The sequence below is a fragment of the Hyperolius riggenbachi genome, chromosome 1, assembly GCF_040937935.1.
Source record: "Hyperolius riggenbachi isolate aHypRig1 chromosome 1, aHypRig1.pri, whole genome shotgun sequence".
NCBI lineage: Eukaryota > Metazoa > Chordata > Amphibia > Anura > Hyperoliidae > Hyperolius > Hyperolius riggenbachi.
In genome coordinates, this window is record NC_090646.1 from 583,559,275 (window position 1) to 583,579,724 (window position 20,450).

The 20,450-nt window shown below is 46.4% G+C and overlaps 1 protein-coding gene across 2 annotated transcripts in view; it reads left to right on the forward strand.

The window, feature by feature from the left end:
* The window catches only part of ANKRA2 (ankyrin repeat family A member 2), a 93,733-nt gene that overhangs the window by 47,025 nt on the left and 26,258 nt on the right, over positions 1-20,450 (forward strand). For both annotated transcript variants that reach the window (XM_068248401.1, XM_068248392.1), the window contains exons 2-3: positions 6,240-6,593; positions 18,936-19,094. In XM_068248401.1, the coding sequence (XP_068104502.1) occupies positions 6,308-6,593; positions 18,936-19,094 (445 nt within the window). In that variant the 5' untranslated portion in view covers positions 6,240-6,307. The remainder of the gene's footprint in view (positions 1-6,239; positions 6,594-18,935; positions 19,095-20,450) is intronic.

Consider the following 20,450-nt stretch of genomic DNA (forward strand, 5'->3'; position numbering starts at 1 on the left):
AACCGCAAATGCGCCAGTGAGAACACTGCATTAGTTTTACATGTGCTAGCGGTTTGCCTTGAGCAGGAATCGCGCAATTCCCTCTTAAGTGAGAACGAGCCCTAAGGTTATTAAAACAAACCAAAAATAGTACAGTATTTGGCTGCAGGAATGCCTTATAAACTATATGTAAGGAACAGGGCTGTGGAATCGAGGAGTCAAAATCGGAGCAATTTTGGGTACCCAGAGTCTGGAAAAAATGCACCGACTCCTAATTAATTTAAACTTTAATTAATATAGAAAATATGATACAATTTTCTATTTCTCAGATAATAGTCATCATAAATTATATATACAGTAATAGCTGTGCTTAGCCAACAAAAATGAAATAAACCAATCAAAAATAGTTGTGCTGCTTCAGTAAAGCAGTCCCCGTATATTTAAAGTCAGGTATACATATCTGATTGTGACTGTATATATGATGTGTACACAGGAATCTTTTATATATACTAAATAACATCTATGCTGTAAAAATAAACCCTGATGTGCAGCCGTGTCACTAATAGAGATGGTCAATGACATGCAAATAATTCTGCGTTGATGCTGGTTTATGCAAATTTATGCACTCCTTTTGCTCATAAAATCAAATAATTTGATATGTTGTTAAAATTTGGTTTGATGACTACGAATTAAAGGGTACCTGAGACGGATGAAAAGAAAAGTTTTATACATACCTGGGGCTTCCTCCAGCCCCCTTCATGCTAATCAGTCCCTCGCTGTCCTCCTCCGCCACCTGGATCTTCTGCTACAAGTCCCGGAAATTCAGCCAGTCAGTGCAGTCTGGCCGCGTGCCGCTTCCACAGCCAGGAGCGTGCTGTATCTGCGCAATAGTGCTGCGCAGGTGTAGTACGTTCCTGGCGGCGGAGTGTGTGCATGCGCACTGCGCCCAACTGGCTCAAGTACCTGGACCCATAGCAGAAGATCCAGGTGGCGGAGGAGGACAGCGTGGGACTGATTAGCCTGAAGGGGGTTGGAGGAAGCCCCAGGTACAGTGTTCTCCCCAGGCTCTTTTAGCCGGGTGCTCCACCTGGCTAGTTTTGGTGAGCACCCGGCTGTCATCGGCTCAACTCCTATGCTATAAGCAGAGTTGCGCACAGAAGCACCGGCCCTGCATTCTCTCATATTGCCCAACCCAGCTACTTTTTCATGCCACCCGGCTGGAAAAAAATTCTGGGGAGAACACTGAGGTATGTATAAAACTTTCATCTGTCTCAAGATTACTTTAAGTTACACAGTAGTACTATACTCCAGTGTTCTCCCCAGAATTTTTTTCCAGCTGGGTGGCATGAAAAAGTAGCCGGGTGGCATGAAAAAGTAGCTGGGTGGAGTGAGATGAGAATGCAGGGCAACTCTGCTTACAGCATAGGAGGAGGTGAAGAGGTGAGCCGATGACAGCCGGGTGGCCACCAAAACTAGCCGGGTGGAGCACCCGGCTAAAAAAGCCTGGGGAGAACACTGTACTCTACATATGCACTCCCCACAGAGCTGCAGGGAATCCACTTAGAATGTTGTGCACATTGAACATAGAGGTGCTGTCTATCACCCCTAAACCTGGTTTAGATTGTACATGAAGAATGTGTAATAGAGTAAGAATCTCCTCATTCCCCTGCAGAGTACCTGCACATTACACTTACATGTACCCGCAGTTACGTTGCCTAGAGCCTGATAGATGTTCTTTGTTCCGGTCTGTACCTTCTACAAGTACTCTTAAGGCTCATACACACATCAGACTATAGTCTTTGGAAAATGAAAGATCACAGACCAATCTTACCACCCTTCATGTAATATGAGAGCATTTCTACACAGTATATTCTATGGAGCTGAACTCTCCATCAGAAAAAATCTTTGCAAGATGCTGCACACACAGATGCTGTACAGACACAAAAGATCAGTATCTGCAAAAGATCTGTTCCTGCCAAAAATCCATTCCTGCAAATTGCAATGATAGTCTATGAGATCTGCAGATCATCATACACACATGATTTAACTGACATTCATCTGCAGATCAGACAATCATCTGCAGATCTGAAAATCCATCCTGGTGGATCTGATCTGCAGATGAATGTCAGTCAAATCATGTGTGTATGATGATCTGCAGATCTCATAGACTATCATTGCAATTTGCAGTAATGGATTTTTGGCAGGAACAGATCTTTTGCAGATACTGATCTTTTGTGTCTGTACAGCATCTGTGTGTGCAGCATCTTGCAAAGATTTTTTTCTGATGTGGAGTTCAGCTCCAGAGAAAAGACTGTGTAGAGTATGGCTCTCATACTACATGAAGGGTGGTAAGATTGGTCTGTGATCTTTCATTTTCCAAAGACTATAGTCTGATGTGTGTATGGGGCCTTACCTAGGACTAGTTTTAGGCCTCGTACACATCTATGCAGCGCAGATGGCCGTGCGATCGGAACGCAATGAGTACGATCACACGCCATTTGCGCTGCTACCAGGGCTGTGGAGTCGGAGTCGAGGAGTCAGAGCAATTTTGGGTACCCGGAGTTGGAGTCGGAGTCGGTGATATTATAAACTGAGGAGTTGGAGTCGGATGATTTTTGGACAAAATCCACAGCTCTGGCAAGTATTAGACTGAGGAGTCGGAGCCATTTTAGGTACCCGGAGTCGGAGGTTTCATAATCTGAGGAGTTGGATTTGGAAGATTTTTGTACCAACGCCACAGCCCTGGCTGCTACCCGCTGCACTGCTGATCCCATCCATTGACCGTGAATTGGTCAGCTCTGCGCTTGCGGGCAGAATGCATGCAGCAGTACGCAAGTGCATCGTACTGCTGCACATCGCATTTGATGTGAACGGCTTAAGGGCTGTCTATATCCTGGAAGCGCTCATGATGTGAACGAGACCTAAGTCTATGACTAAAAGTATTAGAGGCAGAAGATCAGCTGGATAGCCAGGTAACTGGTATTGTGTAAAAGGGAATAAATATGGGAGCTTCCATATCCCTCTCAGTTCAGTTTTCTTCTAAAATTCCTAATCGTTGGCAGTTAAGAGATGTATTTTATGTTACATACTTTCAATCAACAAGATTGCAATATGCAAATTAGAGGAGTCAGAGTAGGTGGAATCCTAACCTGAGGAGTCTGAGTTGGAGGGTTTTTGTACTGACTCAACAGCCCTGGTAAGGAACACAATTCTGCAATGAGTAAAAGTTTATCTCGGATCCACTTTAAATAGAACCGTGACTGAGAGGAATATGGATGTTCCCTTTTAAACAATACCAGTTGCTTGGCTATCCTAATCTCTTTGGCTGTAGTAGTGGCTGAATGACACGCCTGAAACAAGCATGCAGCTAATCCAGCCTGACTTCAGTCAGAGCACCTGATATGCACTCTCGTTGAGGGGCTGTGGCTAAAGCCCCATCTACACGATACAATTCTTTATACGATTCGATTACGATTCTATTTACAATCCGATTGAATCCGACATGTCCGATCGGGATTCGATTCAATTCGATTTGCCATTGCAAAAACAATGGCAAATCCTATTGTATCGAATCAAATCCCGATCAGACATGTTGGATTGAATCGGATCGTAAATAGAATCGTAATTGAATCGTATAAAGAATCGTATCGTGTAGATGGGGATTACGAGTATTAGAGACACAGGATCAGCAGGAGAGTCAGGTAGCTGGTATTATTTTAACCTCCCTGGCGGTAAGCCCGTGCTGAGCACAGGCTATGCCGCCGGGAGGCACCGCTCAGGCCCCGCTGGGCCGATTTGCATAATTTTTTTTTGCTGCACGCAGCTAGCACTTTGCTAGCTGCGTGCAGTGCCCGTTCGCCGCCGCTACCCGGCGATCCGCCGCTATGTGCGTCGCCGCAGCCGCCCCCCCAGGACCCCGTGCGCTGCCTGGCCAATCAGTGCCAGGCAGCGCTGTGGGGTGGATTGGAGTCCCCTTTGACGTCACGACGTCGATGACATCGGTGATGTCATCCCGCCCCGTCGCCATGGCGACGGGGGAAGCCCTCCAGGAGATCCCGTTCTTTGAACGGGATCTCCTGATCTCCGATCGCCGGCGGCGATCGGAGGGGCTGGGGGGATGCCGCTGAGCGTCATGAAACAAAAAACAAAAAAAACGTATTTGCTGCCCCCTGGCGGATTTTGACAAACCGCCAGGAGGGTTAAAGCAGAAGGATTAGCCATACTATGCCAGGGAAAAAAACACATATCTAAGTATATAAATACTTGTTCTACTTACATAACACATGTATTATACTGTCCACGTTTTGATTTCAGTGAATGTTCTATAGTAAATGATGAGAATTCTGTTAGTGGTGGGGGCCATGTCTTTTGCCCACAGTTAAGGCTAAAGGTCCGTACACACGCCGGACTGCAGGCAACGATGGGTCCGTCATCACCTCCTGCTGGGTGGGTGTTCCAGCGACAGTCCGGCATGTGTAAAGTCTGTCTGCAGACTGATACGGCTGTTTGTGAGCGATCCGCCCGGCGGATCGATCAGAAACAGCCTTATCAGTCCGCTGACAGACTGTACACATGCCGGATTGTCTACTGAAAACACGCCCAGCAGGAGGTGACGACAGACCCGTCGTTGCCTGCAGTCCGGCGTGTGTACGGACCTTAACTCGTGATGTCATTTCTGCCCTTTACTTTTTTTCTTGTCTCCTCCAATCGCTGAGTCACCTCAGCCTTGCTTGTAAATACAAGTGAGGAGGGGATTAGGTTTCAGATAAGCAGCTGGCAGGGAAATAAAGGAAAGAGGAGGAATATATTATAGATAAAAAGAACCCCCAGCATGCAATTCTTTGGCACCGACTACTAAAGGGCCAGTGCTCCTTAAAGTGAACCTAAAGCCTAGAAAAAAAAAATGAGATTAACTCACCTGGGGCTTCCCTCAGCCCCCTGCAGCCGATCGGTGCCCTCGCAGCTCCGGTCCGATGCTTCTGGACCCGCCGGCGACGACTTCCGGTTTCGCCGTCACCGGCCAACAGGCATGGGAACGCAAGTGATTGTTCGCGTTCCCAGCCTGTATTTCGCCCCCTATGCTGCTATTGCGGCCTCCTGGCCGCAATAGCAGCATAGGGGGCGAAATACAGGCTGGGAACGCGAACAATCACTCGCGTTCCCATGCCTGTCGGCCGGTGACGGCCAAACCGGAAGTGTTCGCCGGCGGGTCCTGGAGCGTCAGAGCGGGGCTGCGAGGGCACTGATCGGCTGCAGGGGGCTGAGGGAAGCCCCAGGTGAGTTAATCTAATTTTTTTTTCTAGGCTTTAGGTTCACTTTAAGTATGTGATAACTCCAAATCATAACAGCAGAAAAAGTTTTGAAAGTTTTGAATGCAGGATTAGCAGCTTTATCACTTAATACACTCAGACCAGTTGCTGTTGAAATTTGATTTTTATGGTGATGATACCGCTTTAAAAGGAAAAATCTATATCCTTCTCAGTTTAGGTTCCCTTTAGGCTTCTTGCACACAGGGACGTTACAGGCGCACGCTAGTGCAGCCTGTAACGCTCCCCCAACGCACAGCAATGTAACACAAGTGGGCTGTTCACACTGCCCACGTTGCGTTACATTGTAACACAGCAAAGTGCTGCATGCTGTGCGTTCTCCGCGGCTAAGCCGCGTTAGACTGTTTGCATGTGCTCAGTAGTGTTGGGGAGGAGGGGAGAGCGGCCGGGCACATGGCTAATTAATATTCACTGCACTCAGTGACGTGCAGTGTTTACTTCCTGGAGCGGCCGCTCTGTGCGGCGATTGGCCGGGCGGGACCACGTGATGCCGCATGCGTCCAAGAGTACGCATCACGGCATCACGGACGCCAGAGTGAGCTGCACAACGCGGCTCACTCGGACGTCCACACCAGAGAGCACCAGGCGTTGCGTTAGGGGCACATTATGTGCCCTATAACGTCCCCTAAACGCAACGTCCTGGTGTATAACTAGCCTTAAAGTTTGATTACAAGCTCATCTCTAGGTAAATATTTTATTGCTGTCTCTCTTTTCTGTTGATAATATTTTACTACTTCTCCTTTTGGCAGTGTCACTAAAGTGGAGAAAATCTTCCTACCTGAGTCACATATAGAAACTCTGACAGGTTTTCATTGCTAACACTGGATATTTAGCATTGTTGGATGCAGCAGAATAAGCTTTTTAAGGATACAGAAGTAAAATATAACACGACCTGTCATTTTCCATGTTACAAGCACTTTTCATCTATTACAGCATTGGTACGTTACCATCCTATGATGAACATTGAAGAGTAACAGTATTGCAAGAGCCACAGATCTGCCATGGCGACCTTGAGCAATCTGGAGGGTCCCTCGGAGCTGTCAGGAGAGGACTGTGTTAGCTTTTGCCTCTCCGCTATGCCTGACATCAAAGTGGAACATGTAATGGAGTCAAACTCTGAGGAAGGCCAGGCCCAAAATGTAGCGATGGGAATGAAGTTCATTTTACCAAATAGATTTGACATGAATGTCTGTTCTCGCTTTGTCAAATCCTTAAATGAAGAAGACAGTAAAAATATTCAGGATCAAGTCAATTCTGATCTGGAAGTAGCTTCTGTCCTATTTAAAGGTTAGTTGTGTCTGTTTACAATTTCTTTAAAGGACTTACGAGGCCAGACAAAAAAAAAAGATCAGTACCTGTACGTTTTTTTTCTACCATCTGCACCCTCCCTTTCATTCTGCCGCCTGCAGTTAGCTTGAACTGAATCCCCCCCCCCTCTCCCCAGTGGGTCCCGACCCCACCGCACGGGTCATGTTATCTGCTGAGCCGTGGCTGCACAGTACGCATAGATGTGAGTGCGCCTGCGCAGCCCTCAGCCCTCTTCCAGCCACACTCTCGTTCCCCGCGTCCTCTTGTGCCACCGTAGAGATGTGGCTGGAGGAGGGCTGAGACACCTGACAAACTGTTAATTTTACCCTTCGATTGTGGTTATATGCATGCACATATGCATGTATGCATAATGTGGTGCAAACATGCATGCGTGTATATATTTATACGCTTTATAAGCCTATGTACTTACCTTCCTCTTCTATGGACGATCTTGATTTTAGTGCAAAACAATTGTATGCAATTTCATGCAAATTTATGCATTTTACGTTTTTAATCCGGGCCATTGTATTTATGTTGCACTAAAGTGATTCTTTATAGTATTTTCTGACTTGTAAGCCAATCAGCATTGATCTCTTTATATATTACCTTCTTAACCACTTCCCGACCGCCGTATTGACAATTGGCGGCCGGGAAGTGCACCCCGCAAGGACCGCCGTATTGACAATTGGCGGCGGTCCTTGTAGGGGCATGGGCGGAGCGATCGCGTCATCAGTGACGCGATCCTCCGCCTCCGCCTGGCGCCGCTCACCCGCCGCAACATCCCGCCGGCTATACGGAAGCGCCGGCGGGATGTTAACCCCGCGATCGCCGCATACAAAGTGTATAATACAGGCTGCCTCCTGCCCTGGTGGTCCCAGTGTCCGAGGGACCACCAGGGCAGGCTGCAGCCACCCTAGTCTGCACCAAGCACACTGATTTCCCCCCCCCCTGCCCCAGATCGCCCACAGCACCCATCAGACCCCCCCCCTGCCCACCCCCCAGACCCCTGTTTGCACCCAATCACCCCCCTAATCACCCATCAATCACTCCCTGTCACTATCTGTCAACGCTATTTTTTTTTTTTATCCCCCACCCTGCTCCCTGCCCCCTCCTGATCACCCCCCACCCCTCAGATTCTCCCCAGACCCCCCCCCCCAGACCACCCCCCCTGTTTACTGTATGCATCTATCCCCCTGATCACCTGTCAATCACCTGTCAATCACCTGTCAATCACCTGTCAATCACCCATCAATCACCCGTCAATCACCCCCTGTCACTGCCACCCATCAGCCAGCCCCTAACCTGCCCCTTGCGGGCAATCTGATCACCCCCCCACACCAATAGATCGCCCGCAGATCCGACATCAGATCACCTCCCAAATCCATTGTTTACATCTATTCTCTCCTCTAAACACCCACTAATTACCCATCAATCACCCATCAATCACCCCCTATCACCACCTGTCACTTTTACCTATCAGATCAGACCCTAGTCTGCCCCTTGCGGGCACCCAATCACCCGCCCACACGCTCAGATTGCCCTCTGACCCCCCCTTATCAATTCACCAGTGCATTAATTACATCTGTTCTTTCCTGTAATAACCCACTGATCACCTGTCAATCACCTGCCAATCACCTATCACCCATCAATCACCCCCTGTCACCCCCTGTCACTGCCACCCATCAATCAGCCCCTAACCTGCCCCTTGCGGGCAATCTGATCACCCACCCACACCATTAGATCGCCCGCAAACCCGCCGTCAGATTACCTCCCAAATGTATTGTTTACATCTGTTATCTTCTCTAAACACCCACTAATTACCCATCAATCACCCATCAATCACCCCCTATCACCACCTGTCACTGTTACCTATCAGATCAGACCCTAATCTGCCCCTTGCGAGCACCCAATCACCCGCCCACACGCTCAGATTGCCCTCAGACCCCCCCCCCCCCTTATCAATTCGCCAGTGCATTAATTACATCTGTCCTTCCCTGTAATAACCCACTGATCACCTGTCAATCACCTGCCAATCACCTATCACCCATCAATCACCCCCTGTCACTGCCACCCAACAATCAGCCCCTAACCTGCCCCTTGCGGGCAATCTGATCACCCACCCACACCAATAGATCGCCCGCAGATCCGACATCAGATCACCTCCCAAATCCATTGTTTACATCTATTCTCTCCTCTAAACACCCACTAATTACCCATCAATCACCCCCTATCACCACCTATCACCACCTGTCACTGTTACCCATCAGATCAGACCCTAATCTGCCCCTTGCGGGCACCCAATCGCCCGCCTGCACGCTCAGATTGCCCTCAGACCCCCCCCTTATCAATTCGCCAGTGCAATATTTACATCTGTTCTCCCCTGTAATAACCCACTGATTACCTGTCAATCACCTATCAATCACCCCCTGTCACTGCCACCCATCAATCACCCCCTGTCACTGCCACCCATCAATCACCCGCTGTCACTGCCACCCATCAATCAGCCCCTAACCTGCCCCTTGCGGGCAAACTGATCACCCACCCACACCAATAGATCGCCCGCAGATCCGACATCAGATCACCACCCAAGCGCAGTGTTTCCATCTATTCTCTACCCTAAACACCCACTAATTACCCATCAATCACCCCCTGTCACTGCTACCTATCAGATTAGACCCCTATCTGCCCCTAGGGCACTCAATCACCCGCCCACACCCTCAGAATGCCCTCAGACCCCAGCCCTGATCACCTCGCCAGTGCATTGCTTGCATCTATTCCCCCCTCTAATCACACCTTGAGACACCCATCAATCACCTCCTGTCACCCCCTAGCACACCTACCCATCAGATCAGGCCCCAATTTGCCCCGTGTGGGCTCCTGATCACTCGGCCAATCCCTCAGATCCCCCTCAGACCCCCTTCCGATCACCTCCCCAGTGCATTGATTGCATCTATTTTCCCCTCTAACCACCCCCTGAGACACCCATCAATCACCTCCTGTCACCCCCCTAGCACTCCTATCCATCAGATCAGGCCCAATACAACCTGTCATCTAAAAGGCCACCCTGCTTATGACCGGTTCCACAAAATTCGCCCCCTCATAGACCACCTGTCATCAAAATTTGCAGATGCTTATACCCCTGAACAGTCATTTTGAGACATTTGGTTTCCAGACTACTCACGGTTTTGGGCTTGTAAAATGCCAGGGCGGTATAGGAACCCCACAAGTGACCCCATTTTAGAAAAAAAGACACCCCAAGGTATTCTGTTAGGTGTATGACGAGTTCATAGAAGATTTTATTTTTTGTCAAAAGTTAGCGGAAATTAATTTTTATTGGTTTCTTTTCACAAAGTGTCATTTTTCACTAACTTGTGACAAAAAATAAAATCTTCTATGAACTCGCCATACACCTAACGGAATACCTTGGGGTGTCTTCTTTCTAAAATGGGGTCACTTGTGGGGTTCCTATACTGCCCTGGCATTTTAGGGGCCCTAAACCGCGAGGAGTAGTCTAGAAAACAAATGCTTCAAAATGACCTGTGAATAGGACGTTGGGCCCCTTAGCGCACCTAGGCTGCAAAAAAGTGTCACACATGTGGTACCGCCGTACTCAGGAAAAGTAGTATAATGTGTTTTGGGGTGTATTTTTACACATACCCATGCTGGGTGGGAGAAATTTCTATGTAAATGGACAATTGTGTGTAAAAAAATCAAACAATTGTCATTTACAGAGATATTTCTCCCACTTAGCATGGGTATGTGTAAAAATACACCCCAAAACGCATTATACTACTTCTCCTGAGTACGGCGGTACCACATGTGTGGCACTTTTTTACACCCTAAGTACGCTAAGGGGCCCAAAGTCCAATGAGTACCTTTAGGATTTCACAGGTCATTTTGCGACATTTGGTTTCAAGACTACTCCTCACGGTTTAGGGCCCCTAAAATGCCAGGGCAGTATAGGAACCCCACAAATGACCCCATTCTAGAAAGAAGACACCCAAAGGTATTCCGTACGGAGTATGGTGAGTTCATAGAAGATTTTATTTTTTGTCACAAGTTAGCGGAAAATGACACTTTGTGAAAAAAACTATTAAAATCAATTTCCGCTAACTTGTGACAAAAAAATAAAAACTTCTATGAACTCACCATACTCCTAACGGAATACCTTGGGGTGTCTTCTTTCTAAAATGGGGTCATTTGTGGGGTTCCTATACTGCCCTGGCATTTTAGGGGCCCTAAACCGTGAGGAGTAGTCTTGAAACAAAAATGACCTGTGAAATCCTAAAGGTACTCATTGGACTTTGGGCCCCTTAGTGCAGTTAGGGTGCAAAAAAGTGCCACACACGTGGTATCGCCGTACTCGGGAGAAGTAGTATAATGTGTTTTGGGGTGTATTTTTACACATACCCATGCTGGGTGGGAGAAATACCTCTGTAAATGACAATCTTTTGATTTTTTTACACACAATTGTCCATTTACAGAGGTATTTCTCCCACCCAGCATGGGTATGTGTAAAAATACACCCCAAAACACATTGTACTACTTCTCCCGAGTATGGCGATACCACATGTGTGGCACTTTTTTGCACCCTAACTGCGCTAAAGGGCCCAAAGTCCAATGAGTACCTTTAGAATTTCACAGGTCATTTTGAGAAATTTCGTTTCAAGACTACTCCTCACGGTTTAGGGCCCCTAAAATGCCAGGGCAGTATAGGAACCCCACAAATGACCCCATTTTAGAAAGAAGACACCCCAAGGTATTCCGTTAGGAGTATGGTGAGTTCATAGAAGATTTTATTTTTTTGTCAAAAGTTAGCGGAAATTGATTTTAATTGTGTTTTTTCACAAAGTGTCATTTTCCGCTAACTTTTGACAAAAAATAAAATCTTCTATGAACTCACCATACTCCTAACGGAATACCTTGGGGTGTCTTCTTTCTAAAATGGGGTCATTTGTGGGGTTCCTATACTGCCCTGGCATTTTAGGGGCCCTAAACCGTGAGGAGTAGTCTTGAAACGAAATTTCTCAAAATGACCTGTGAAATTCTAAAGGTACTCATTGGACTTTGGGCCCTTTAGCGCAGTTAGGGTGCAAAAAAGTGCCACACATGTGGTATCGCCGTACTCAGGAGAAGTAGTACAATGTGTTTTGGGGTGTATTTTTACACATACCCATGCTGAGTGGGAGAAAGATCTCTGTAAATGGACAATTGTGTGTAAAAAAAATTAACAAATTGTCATTTACAGAGATATTTCTCCCACCCAGCATGGGTATGTGTAAAAATACACCCCAAAACACATTATACTACTTCTCCTGAGTACGGCAATACCACATGTGTGGCACTTTTTTGCAGCCTAACTGCACTAAGGGGTCCAAAGTCCAATGAGCACCTTTAGGCTTTACAGGGGTGCTTACAATTTAGCACCCCCCAAAATGTCAGGACAGTAAACACACCCCACAAATGACCCCATTTTGGAAAGTAGACACTTCAAGGTATTCAGAGAGGGGCATGGTGAGTCCGTGGCAGATTTCATTTTTTTTTGTCGCAAGTTAGAAGAAATGGAAACTTTTTTTTTTTTTTTCACAAAGTGTCATTTTCCGCTTACTTGTGACAAAAAATAATATCTTCTATGAACTCACTATGCCTCTCAGTGAATACTTTGGGATGTCTTCTTTCCAAAATGGGGTCATTTGGGGGGTATTTATACTATCCTGGAATTCTAGCCCCTCATGAAACATGACAGGTGGTCAGAAAAGTCAGAGATGCTTGAAAATGGGAAAATTCACTTTTTGCACCATAGTTTGTAAACGCTATAACTTTTACCCAAACCAATAAATATACACTGAATGGGGTTTTTTTTATCAAAAACATGTTTGTCCACATTTTTCGCGCTGCATGTATACAGAAATTTTACTTTATTTGAAAACTGTCAGCACAGAAAGTTAAAAAAATCATTTTTTTGCCAAAATTCATGTCTTTTTTGCTGAATATAATAAAAAGTAAAAATCGCAGGAGCAATCAAATAGCACTAAAAGAAAGCTTTATTAGTGACAAGAAAAGGAGCCAAAATTCATTTAGGTGGTAGGTTGTATGAGCGAGCAATAAACCGTGAAAGCTGCAGTGGTCTGAATGGAAAAAAAGTGGCCGGTCCTTAAGGGGTAGAAAGCCCTAGGTCCTCAAGTGGTTAATCTAACAATTTTATTACTTTTGCAAATTTTCATTGAGGAGGTCCGCGCAGTCCACGTGACTTTTTTTATTCCAGAAAGGCACATGGACCCCTCTGCCTTTTATCTGCACCGTGTGTATCTTCCCATTTGGCTTTCAGCAGTTCTATTCATTAGCGCCCTTTCTTACATGTTTTCTTTAAATCAGGGATCTCAAACTCAATTTACCTGGGGGCCGTAGGATGCAAAGTCAGGATGAGGCTGAGCCGCATTAGGGATTTCACAAAAAAAGTCAATCAGCAGCTCCCGCATATTAAACCCCCATACCCCCCCCCCCCCCCCCCTGTTACTGTCCCCATCCCCGTCCCTTGCATTGATTTTTATTTCAACATCAAATTCAAACTGAAGCGAACTATTTTGCCTATTTTACCTTGTAGTTCGCTTCAGTGCTCCCATTACAAGTAATCCGCCGTGTCTCCTCCGCAAAATGAGGGCTGCAGAGCCCCATAATCGCCCGGGGGGCAATCCGCCGGCATTTCCTGGAAGGGGCAGAGCTTTCAGCTTTAGCTCTGCCCCTCCTGACGTCAATCGCGGCGCCTCGCCGCCTCTCCCCGCCCCTCTCTGTGAACTATAAGGAAGTTTTTGCCGGCGCGGGCCACAAAATATTGTATCGAGGGCCGCAAATGGCCCACGGGCCGCGAGTTTGAGACCCCTGCTTTAAATGGTTTGCATATTCTGTAAACGTATTCACATATTCCATCCACTAGCACTGTGACAGTGCTTTATTAATGTGGTGCATACATGCATGAGTGTGTACATGCATCTATGTGCTTTATAAGCCTATGTACTTACCTTACTCTTCCAGAGATAATCTTAATTTTAGTGTTAATACAATTGTATGCAAATGTATGCATTTTATGTTTTTAATCTGGGGCACTGTATTTATATTGTACTAAAGTGATTCCTTATACTGTAGTCTGACTTGTTAACAAATGGGCATTCATTTCTTTATATAGTACCTCCTTAAGCTATCAATTGTATTATTTTGCAAATTTTTATTGAGGGGTCCGCACAGTCCGTGTTGCTTTCTATCCTAGGATATCCCACTTCCACATTTCCAGCTGGCACAGCGTTGCGTAGCAGCCGTCGGGCGCTGTCTCTCCCACACCTGCGGGTGGCGGAGCTCAATACGCGGACTCCGCTCTCAGGTCACCATCGGCGTGAGGCGAGGCGGTCGTCTCGCCCTGGAGCAAGTGCCGCCCCCATTGTCTTACACACAGGACGTCACAATCATCATTCGGAGATCCACGCGGGGCACATCCATCAGTGGTTTCTACCAGGCTGGCATCTCCAGAGCCCAGTCCCTGGCTTTGATGGGACACAGGTACATCTGGGCTGTATCTCACTAACAGCCATTGGAATTCAGGGGAGACCTGTCCTGGATAGGTGTATGAAACACACTGGACACACACCTGGGACAGGTCTGTGACTCTAGACCTGGAAGCCGGTGCCAACTTCTGCAGGTACACCACTCCTGCTAGACCGTACTAATGAGCAAAAAAAAGACGGCACACAGAAAGGCTTCTTCAAGTAATCTGTTTTAGGTTCATACAGTTAGGCTAGGTCCACACTAGACACAGTTGCAGGACGGACCCTGCAGTCCGGATCAGGGGAAGTACCCACCGTACTGCAAACTGATGAAAGTGCATCAGTTTCCGTTCAGGTTTTTCCCTGACAGAAAACGTCTCCATCATTAGGAAGGAGTGGGAGGATTTTTTTGGGCCAATCATAAAGCTCAGGCGTTTTAACATCCGTTTTTTGCCTGTGGAGCTGGAGATGCGTTTTCTCATTACTTTCACTACCCCTGCGTGTATCCGTGGTCCTGATCCGTTGCGTGAAAATGCAGCAGATCCGGACCTTCCGTTCAGGTTTTGAAAACGGATCCCCGCAAACGCAGACGGATCCGTTTTTTACTTGGGTGAGGCTGGCTGCTATTTTGAACATTAGTATCCGGGACTCCGTTTTTCATCAGGTTTGAAAAACGCAGCCACGGATACGTTTCCGGACCTAGCGTGGACCAGCTCTTACAGATTGTCAGGACACGACATGTTTCGGGCTCCGCCCTTCCTCAGGTGTGCCACTCCGAGCACACATGACATCCCTATACCCCACCCACAGGAAGTCACATGACCACAGTAAATAAACATACAAATAAACAATTTCAAAATTGACATATTCAAACAGGGGAACTACACCATAAGATGTCTACCCCAGAAGATCCTGAGGATAGCTCACTCCTTCATCATAAAGTCCTTAAATCATAATCTTCACAAAAGTTCATCAATATGCAAATGTATTCCTGTACGAGTAACGGGGCAGCCAACATTCTGTACCTACAAAGAGAGGACAATCAGAGGAAACATTTTAAGCTCAGGCACTCATTTAACCCGTTAGGGTCAACACAGTTAAACCTCCTGATCTATTTGGCTTCACATTGTAATCATTTTTTCTTTCAATCTCCCCCTCTTGAGAATGTAGGAACACTGCCAACAACAAACCACCGAAGCTGAGCTGTGGTGTGTTGTTTTTTCAGGAAATGTCGTGAGACCGATGTCTCATATTCCTTTTTACCTGCTGCAAAGTTGGATATGTCTCACTTGTGTTCCTGGACTCTTTTCTTTAGCTCCCACTCCGTCTTCCCGATATAGACATACCCACAGGGACACTTGAGCCCATACACCACGTATGTACTCAAGCAGGTGTACCTGTCCCTAATGGGCACCCTCTCACCGGTGGACGGGAGGGAGATAAAGGAACCTTTCAAAATTGCATTGCAGCAATTGCAGCCAAGACAGGGGACTGTCCCTTTCCTCTGTGGAGGGACCCCCTTCAATCGGATGCGGCTGAATGTCAGTATGTAGAAATATTCAGGATTGGGTTGCTTACCCCTCCTATCGATGTCCCGTGCGCTTGGGATACTCGTTCCTGGGCAAGGGTTGCCTCGGGTTTCGCTTTGCGTGAGTTCCTTCTTGGGCCGCGGCGCTGCCTGTGCCACCTGTATCTGAACTGGTCCCAGACTCCGGAAAACCCAATCCTGGGGTAAGCAACCCAATCCTGGGGTAAGCAACCCAATCCTGGGGTAAGCAACCCAATCCTGAATATTTCTACATACTGTTTGACTTAGGGCTGGTTCAGACGGACGTTTGGAGGCGTCACGTTCGTTGGCGTTGCGTTTGTGATGCGTTCAGGCTTTCAGCAGCGTTCGCATTGCGTTCGGATGCGGTCGCGTTTTTTCTTCCCCTAGAGGGACATTACCCATCGCGGTTAACCGCCCCTGGAAGCAACATGTAGCTTCCAGGGGCTCCTTGAACGCCAGTGAAAATTGGGACCCGAACGCCGCGTTTGTGAAAACGCGCGTAAAAGCTTGGTACAAACGTTCCCATTCACTTGAATGGGAGCGTTTAACGCCAAGCCCCGAACGCTGGCAGCAAACGCTCTGCAAACGTCCGTCTGAACCAGCCCTAATTCAGAGACTAGCGTTTTGTGCAAAGGTTTGGGCTTTGTTCCCACTACTGAGGGAGACTTGTTCAACTGGGAGGTGGACTTCTATAAGTTTGTAAGGTCCATCAAGTTGAAAATGACATTTTGTGACAAACCTCCAGTGCAAAATGAACTTTTTTGAAAAAGAGTGACTGAATTCCCGATTTGTCCAATTGTTCAGTGGATATGTTTGAGGGTGCTGTCCTGCATGAAGTAAGGGCCCTATGGGACCGCTGTGATCAGAAAAAGAGAATGAAAGTGTGTAATAATTTGTCCATTTTGGAAAGAGAGGCTCTAAGGAGCCTGCAAGCGAATGAGGATATTATCATTGTCAAGGCAGACAAGGGGGGAGCCACAGTGGTAATGGACAGGTCACAATATATACAAGAAGCATCACGTCAGCTCTCCTGTGAGGGCCATTATAGACAATGTGATTATGACCCTACTAGGGAAATAAAAAAAGAAGGTGGATATGTTGATAAGCCAGGGGGTGGAGGATGGACTCCTTGATGACCAGACTGCAGCGTATATGTCGACGGACAATCCGCAGCTACCGATTTTTTTTATCTTCTGCCTAAAGTGCATAAGAATTTGGAGAATCCTCCCGGTCGCCTGGGGTCTCTCCTTTACCCTCTGGCGAAATATGTAGATCACACATTACAGGAGCTGGTGACGAATATTGAGACCTGTCATGTTGATACTAAAGATTTGCTCGGTAGATTGGAAGGTGTATTGTGGGTGTCCCGAGATTTCATGCTATGCACACTGGATGTCCAGAGCCTCTTTACCTCAATTCCCCACGAGAAGGGAATGCGTCACATTGAGGAAAAGTTACTTGAAGCTGCTCTTCCTAATGACAATCTTTTTTTTTTACCGTTGTTTCTGTGTGCCGTCTTCTATTTTTTGCTCATCTGTCCTGGATAGGGTAGCATTTCAATTTCAATACAGTTTTCAGAGCTCCCTTTTGTCTTTTTCTTCTTTTAATCAGTTGTGTGGCTCATCTCTGCACCTGCTTTTAAACTGCAATGTTCCTCCTGTAATGCAGTGCCCAGAATTGATTGACCAGTATTAGATTATCCACCCACCTTAAAAATATAGACACGTGGCAATGCTGTTTTTAGCTTCACCAGGCTTATATGCAATTGCTTTCTTATTAGAATTTGCTTCCATAATGTGCAAGTGTATATTGTCCCTAATACCATTTATAAATCCTCTCTAAATAGAACAAGTCAGATGAGATGAATGGCCTAAAGTTTCACCATTGATTCTTATCTCACTGTAATTTTTCATCTTCTGTTTGTTGAAAAAAATTATTTAGAACTCTGCAATTGGAAAAAGTACCAAAAAGCAAGTGAAAAAGCACAGTCATATTTATTCTGAGTATTTTTTTGCTTGCTGGTAACTTAAGGCCTGGAACCCACTAGGAGCGATTTTCTGAGCGCTTTGTGATTTGAAAAGCTCTTGCTAATGTAATGCTATGAATGTGATCCCACTTGAGCGATGTCATTTTATAAAAGTCCCCCATTGCATTGCATTAGCAAGAGCTTTTTCAAGTCACTAGCGCTTAGAAACGGCTTCTAGTGAGTTTGAGCCCTAAAAGGCATTTTATAGATAAGGTGTGAAAATAAGGCCCGGTCCACATTAGTAAGAATGAGCTAAACTGATCCGGAAAGCGGATCTGGTCTCCGCTTCAAGGATCCGGATGGCTGTGTGCACACTAGTAAACAGATGGTGAAAACAGATCTTATCACCGATCCATTAGATCAGTTTTCACTCTGTTTGCTGTAAAATACATACCGAAGGTCAGCGGTAGAGGCTTTCTCTTCTTACGCTGTGACTACACAGCGTCATGTAGTCACGTGACGCGGAAGAAGACAGCTGCCTTTACCACCAGTCTTAGGTATGTATATTAGGCCCGGTTCACCCTCGCTCACCACCTGCCCGGCTGCTGCACCGTCCCGCCGCTCAGGTTCGCGTCCCCACATCCCCCCCCCATCCCCCATGGAACGTTCTGTTTCTTCACTAGTGTGAAGAACCATTCCCTATTGCCCCCAATGCAGCAGCATTTTTTTCCCGATCCACTTGGCAGAACGGTCCAGAAAATTAGGATCTGCAGCATTTTTTTTGGTCCGGCGAAGGAAACGTACGGAACATATCCGTACCAATGGACGCATGTGAACGGTCCAATAGGTTAACATTGGATCCTTTCGCATCTGTTCCGTTTGTACAGTATAGGTTCCAGTTATGTTCCACGAAAACTGCAGATGTGAACCGGGCCTTACACCTAGGGGAAAAAGTGAGTTGAATAAAGGCCAATGAAGTAGTAGTGAAGAGCTGTGAATGCCCACAGTGACGGCTGCTAAATTTTGTTGTGTCCTGGTACACTCTCCTCCCATCGGAGCTTCAGGAACTTCTCAGAGATAATCTGAACAGTGGTAGAGACAGCAGTACAAACTTGGAAAAATTATAAAAACCTTCCCTTCCCATACTACAGAAAGCCATTTGTGTAAGGGCTCTGCCCTATTCTATAGAGCTTCCTAAGCAGAAGCAAGCAGAATGTCTACAGTGGTGTCTGCAGGAAATCTGTCTCATGTATGTCATCTGTTGTTTGCAGCGGAATGCAATATACACACTTCTCCATCTCCGGGTATACAAGTCAGACATGTGTACACCCCATCAACAACCAAGCACTTCTCACCGATCAAGCAATCCACAACGCTGACTAATAAACACAGAGGCAATGAAGTCTCCACAACGCCACAGCTGGTGAATTGTAAGTTGCTTTTTTCTTCACTGGCTTATATCCGCTGTTGCTGTCTTGTGGAATTGTGGCTATGAGGTTTGTCATTTGATATTACTGTAAATGTTTGTATATGCAAAGATCATCTACTGCAAGATTACCAAATATATTTGGCTCTAAAGGTACGTACACACGTCCAACTTATTCGAACAACTTGTCGTTTGAGCGACAAGTTGGACATGTGTACGCGCTGTCAAGCGACTGACAACAGCCGGTTTGCCCTTTCCACTTAGCGGATCCATTGGACCAACTGTCGTTTAAACATTAGTAGCAAAGAAAATAGTCATTTTTATTTTCAGTTCTATAGCATTATTTTATAACATTGCATAATTCTCTAATATTTGCAGTTTACAAACTGCACTCTGTATTTTAAACTATAAAATGGCGCAAAGCTAATGACCCTTTGAACTTTCTTGCAGTAAAACCTTAAACAAAACAAGAAACCTTGAGAGACAGACTGAGATAAGTGCTTCAGAAAACAGCACTGTCGGAGAGCTCAGACAAGCACTTTTGCATAGATAACTGAAGTTTCTTAAAGAGAACCTGAAATGGTGATTGTAAGAAAAAATATACATACCAGGGGTAGTACTCGGTCGACTCCCAGTTCTTCTGAAATTGGCCTTGGAGAGTCCTTCGGTCTGGGGCCAACTGCACATGCATGTCCAGGCCGCATGTGCGCTCATGCCACACTCCTGCTGCAAGGAGTGCTCTGTGCCTGCGCATTACTACTGCGCAGGCACAGAGCACTCCCGTAGACGGGACCGTGTTCGGCAGGTGCAGCCCCACCGCACATGCTCCCTTGTAGCGCCCTCGTCACTGGAAGTGCACGTGCGACCTGGACACACATGCACTGTTGGCCCCGACTGGACAACTTACCAGGCCAGTTGTGGGCGAACCGGGAGACAACAGAGGACTACGAGGGAGTGATCAGGCTGGAGGAAGCTTCAGGTACGTATATATATATATATATTTTTTTATAATCACCATTTCAGGTACACTTTAACTCTTCCTGTACTGGAAACAATATGAGACTCATAACTGTTCTACTATTGTTCTATTTCTTAGCTGTACTACACGTACAAATCATTATCTCATACGTTTATTTTCACTTCAGATTCCCTTTAAAGTAGGATTAAACTCCCACGTTAAAATTTTAAGTACCTATCCTTAGGTCCCTGTATTTTCCGCCATATAAAACGCTCTTTTTCTCCCCCAAAAATGGGGAGAAAAAGTCCATGCGTCTTATACAGCAAAGGCAGGGAATCCCTGACTTACAAAAGACCGCCGATTGAACCGCAACACGCCACCACATCGGGGATGCCTCCGCTA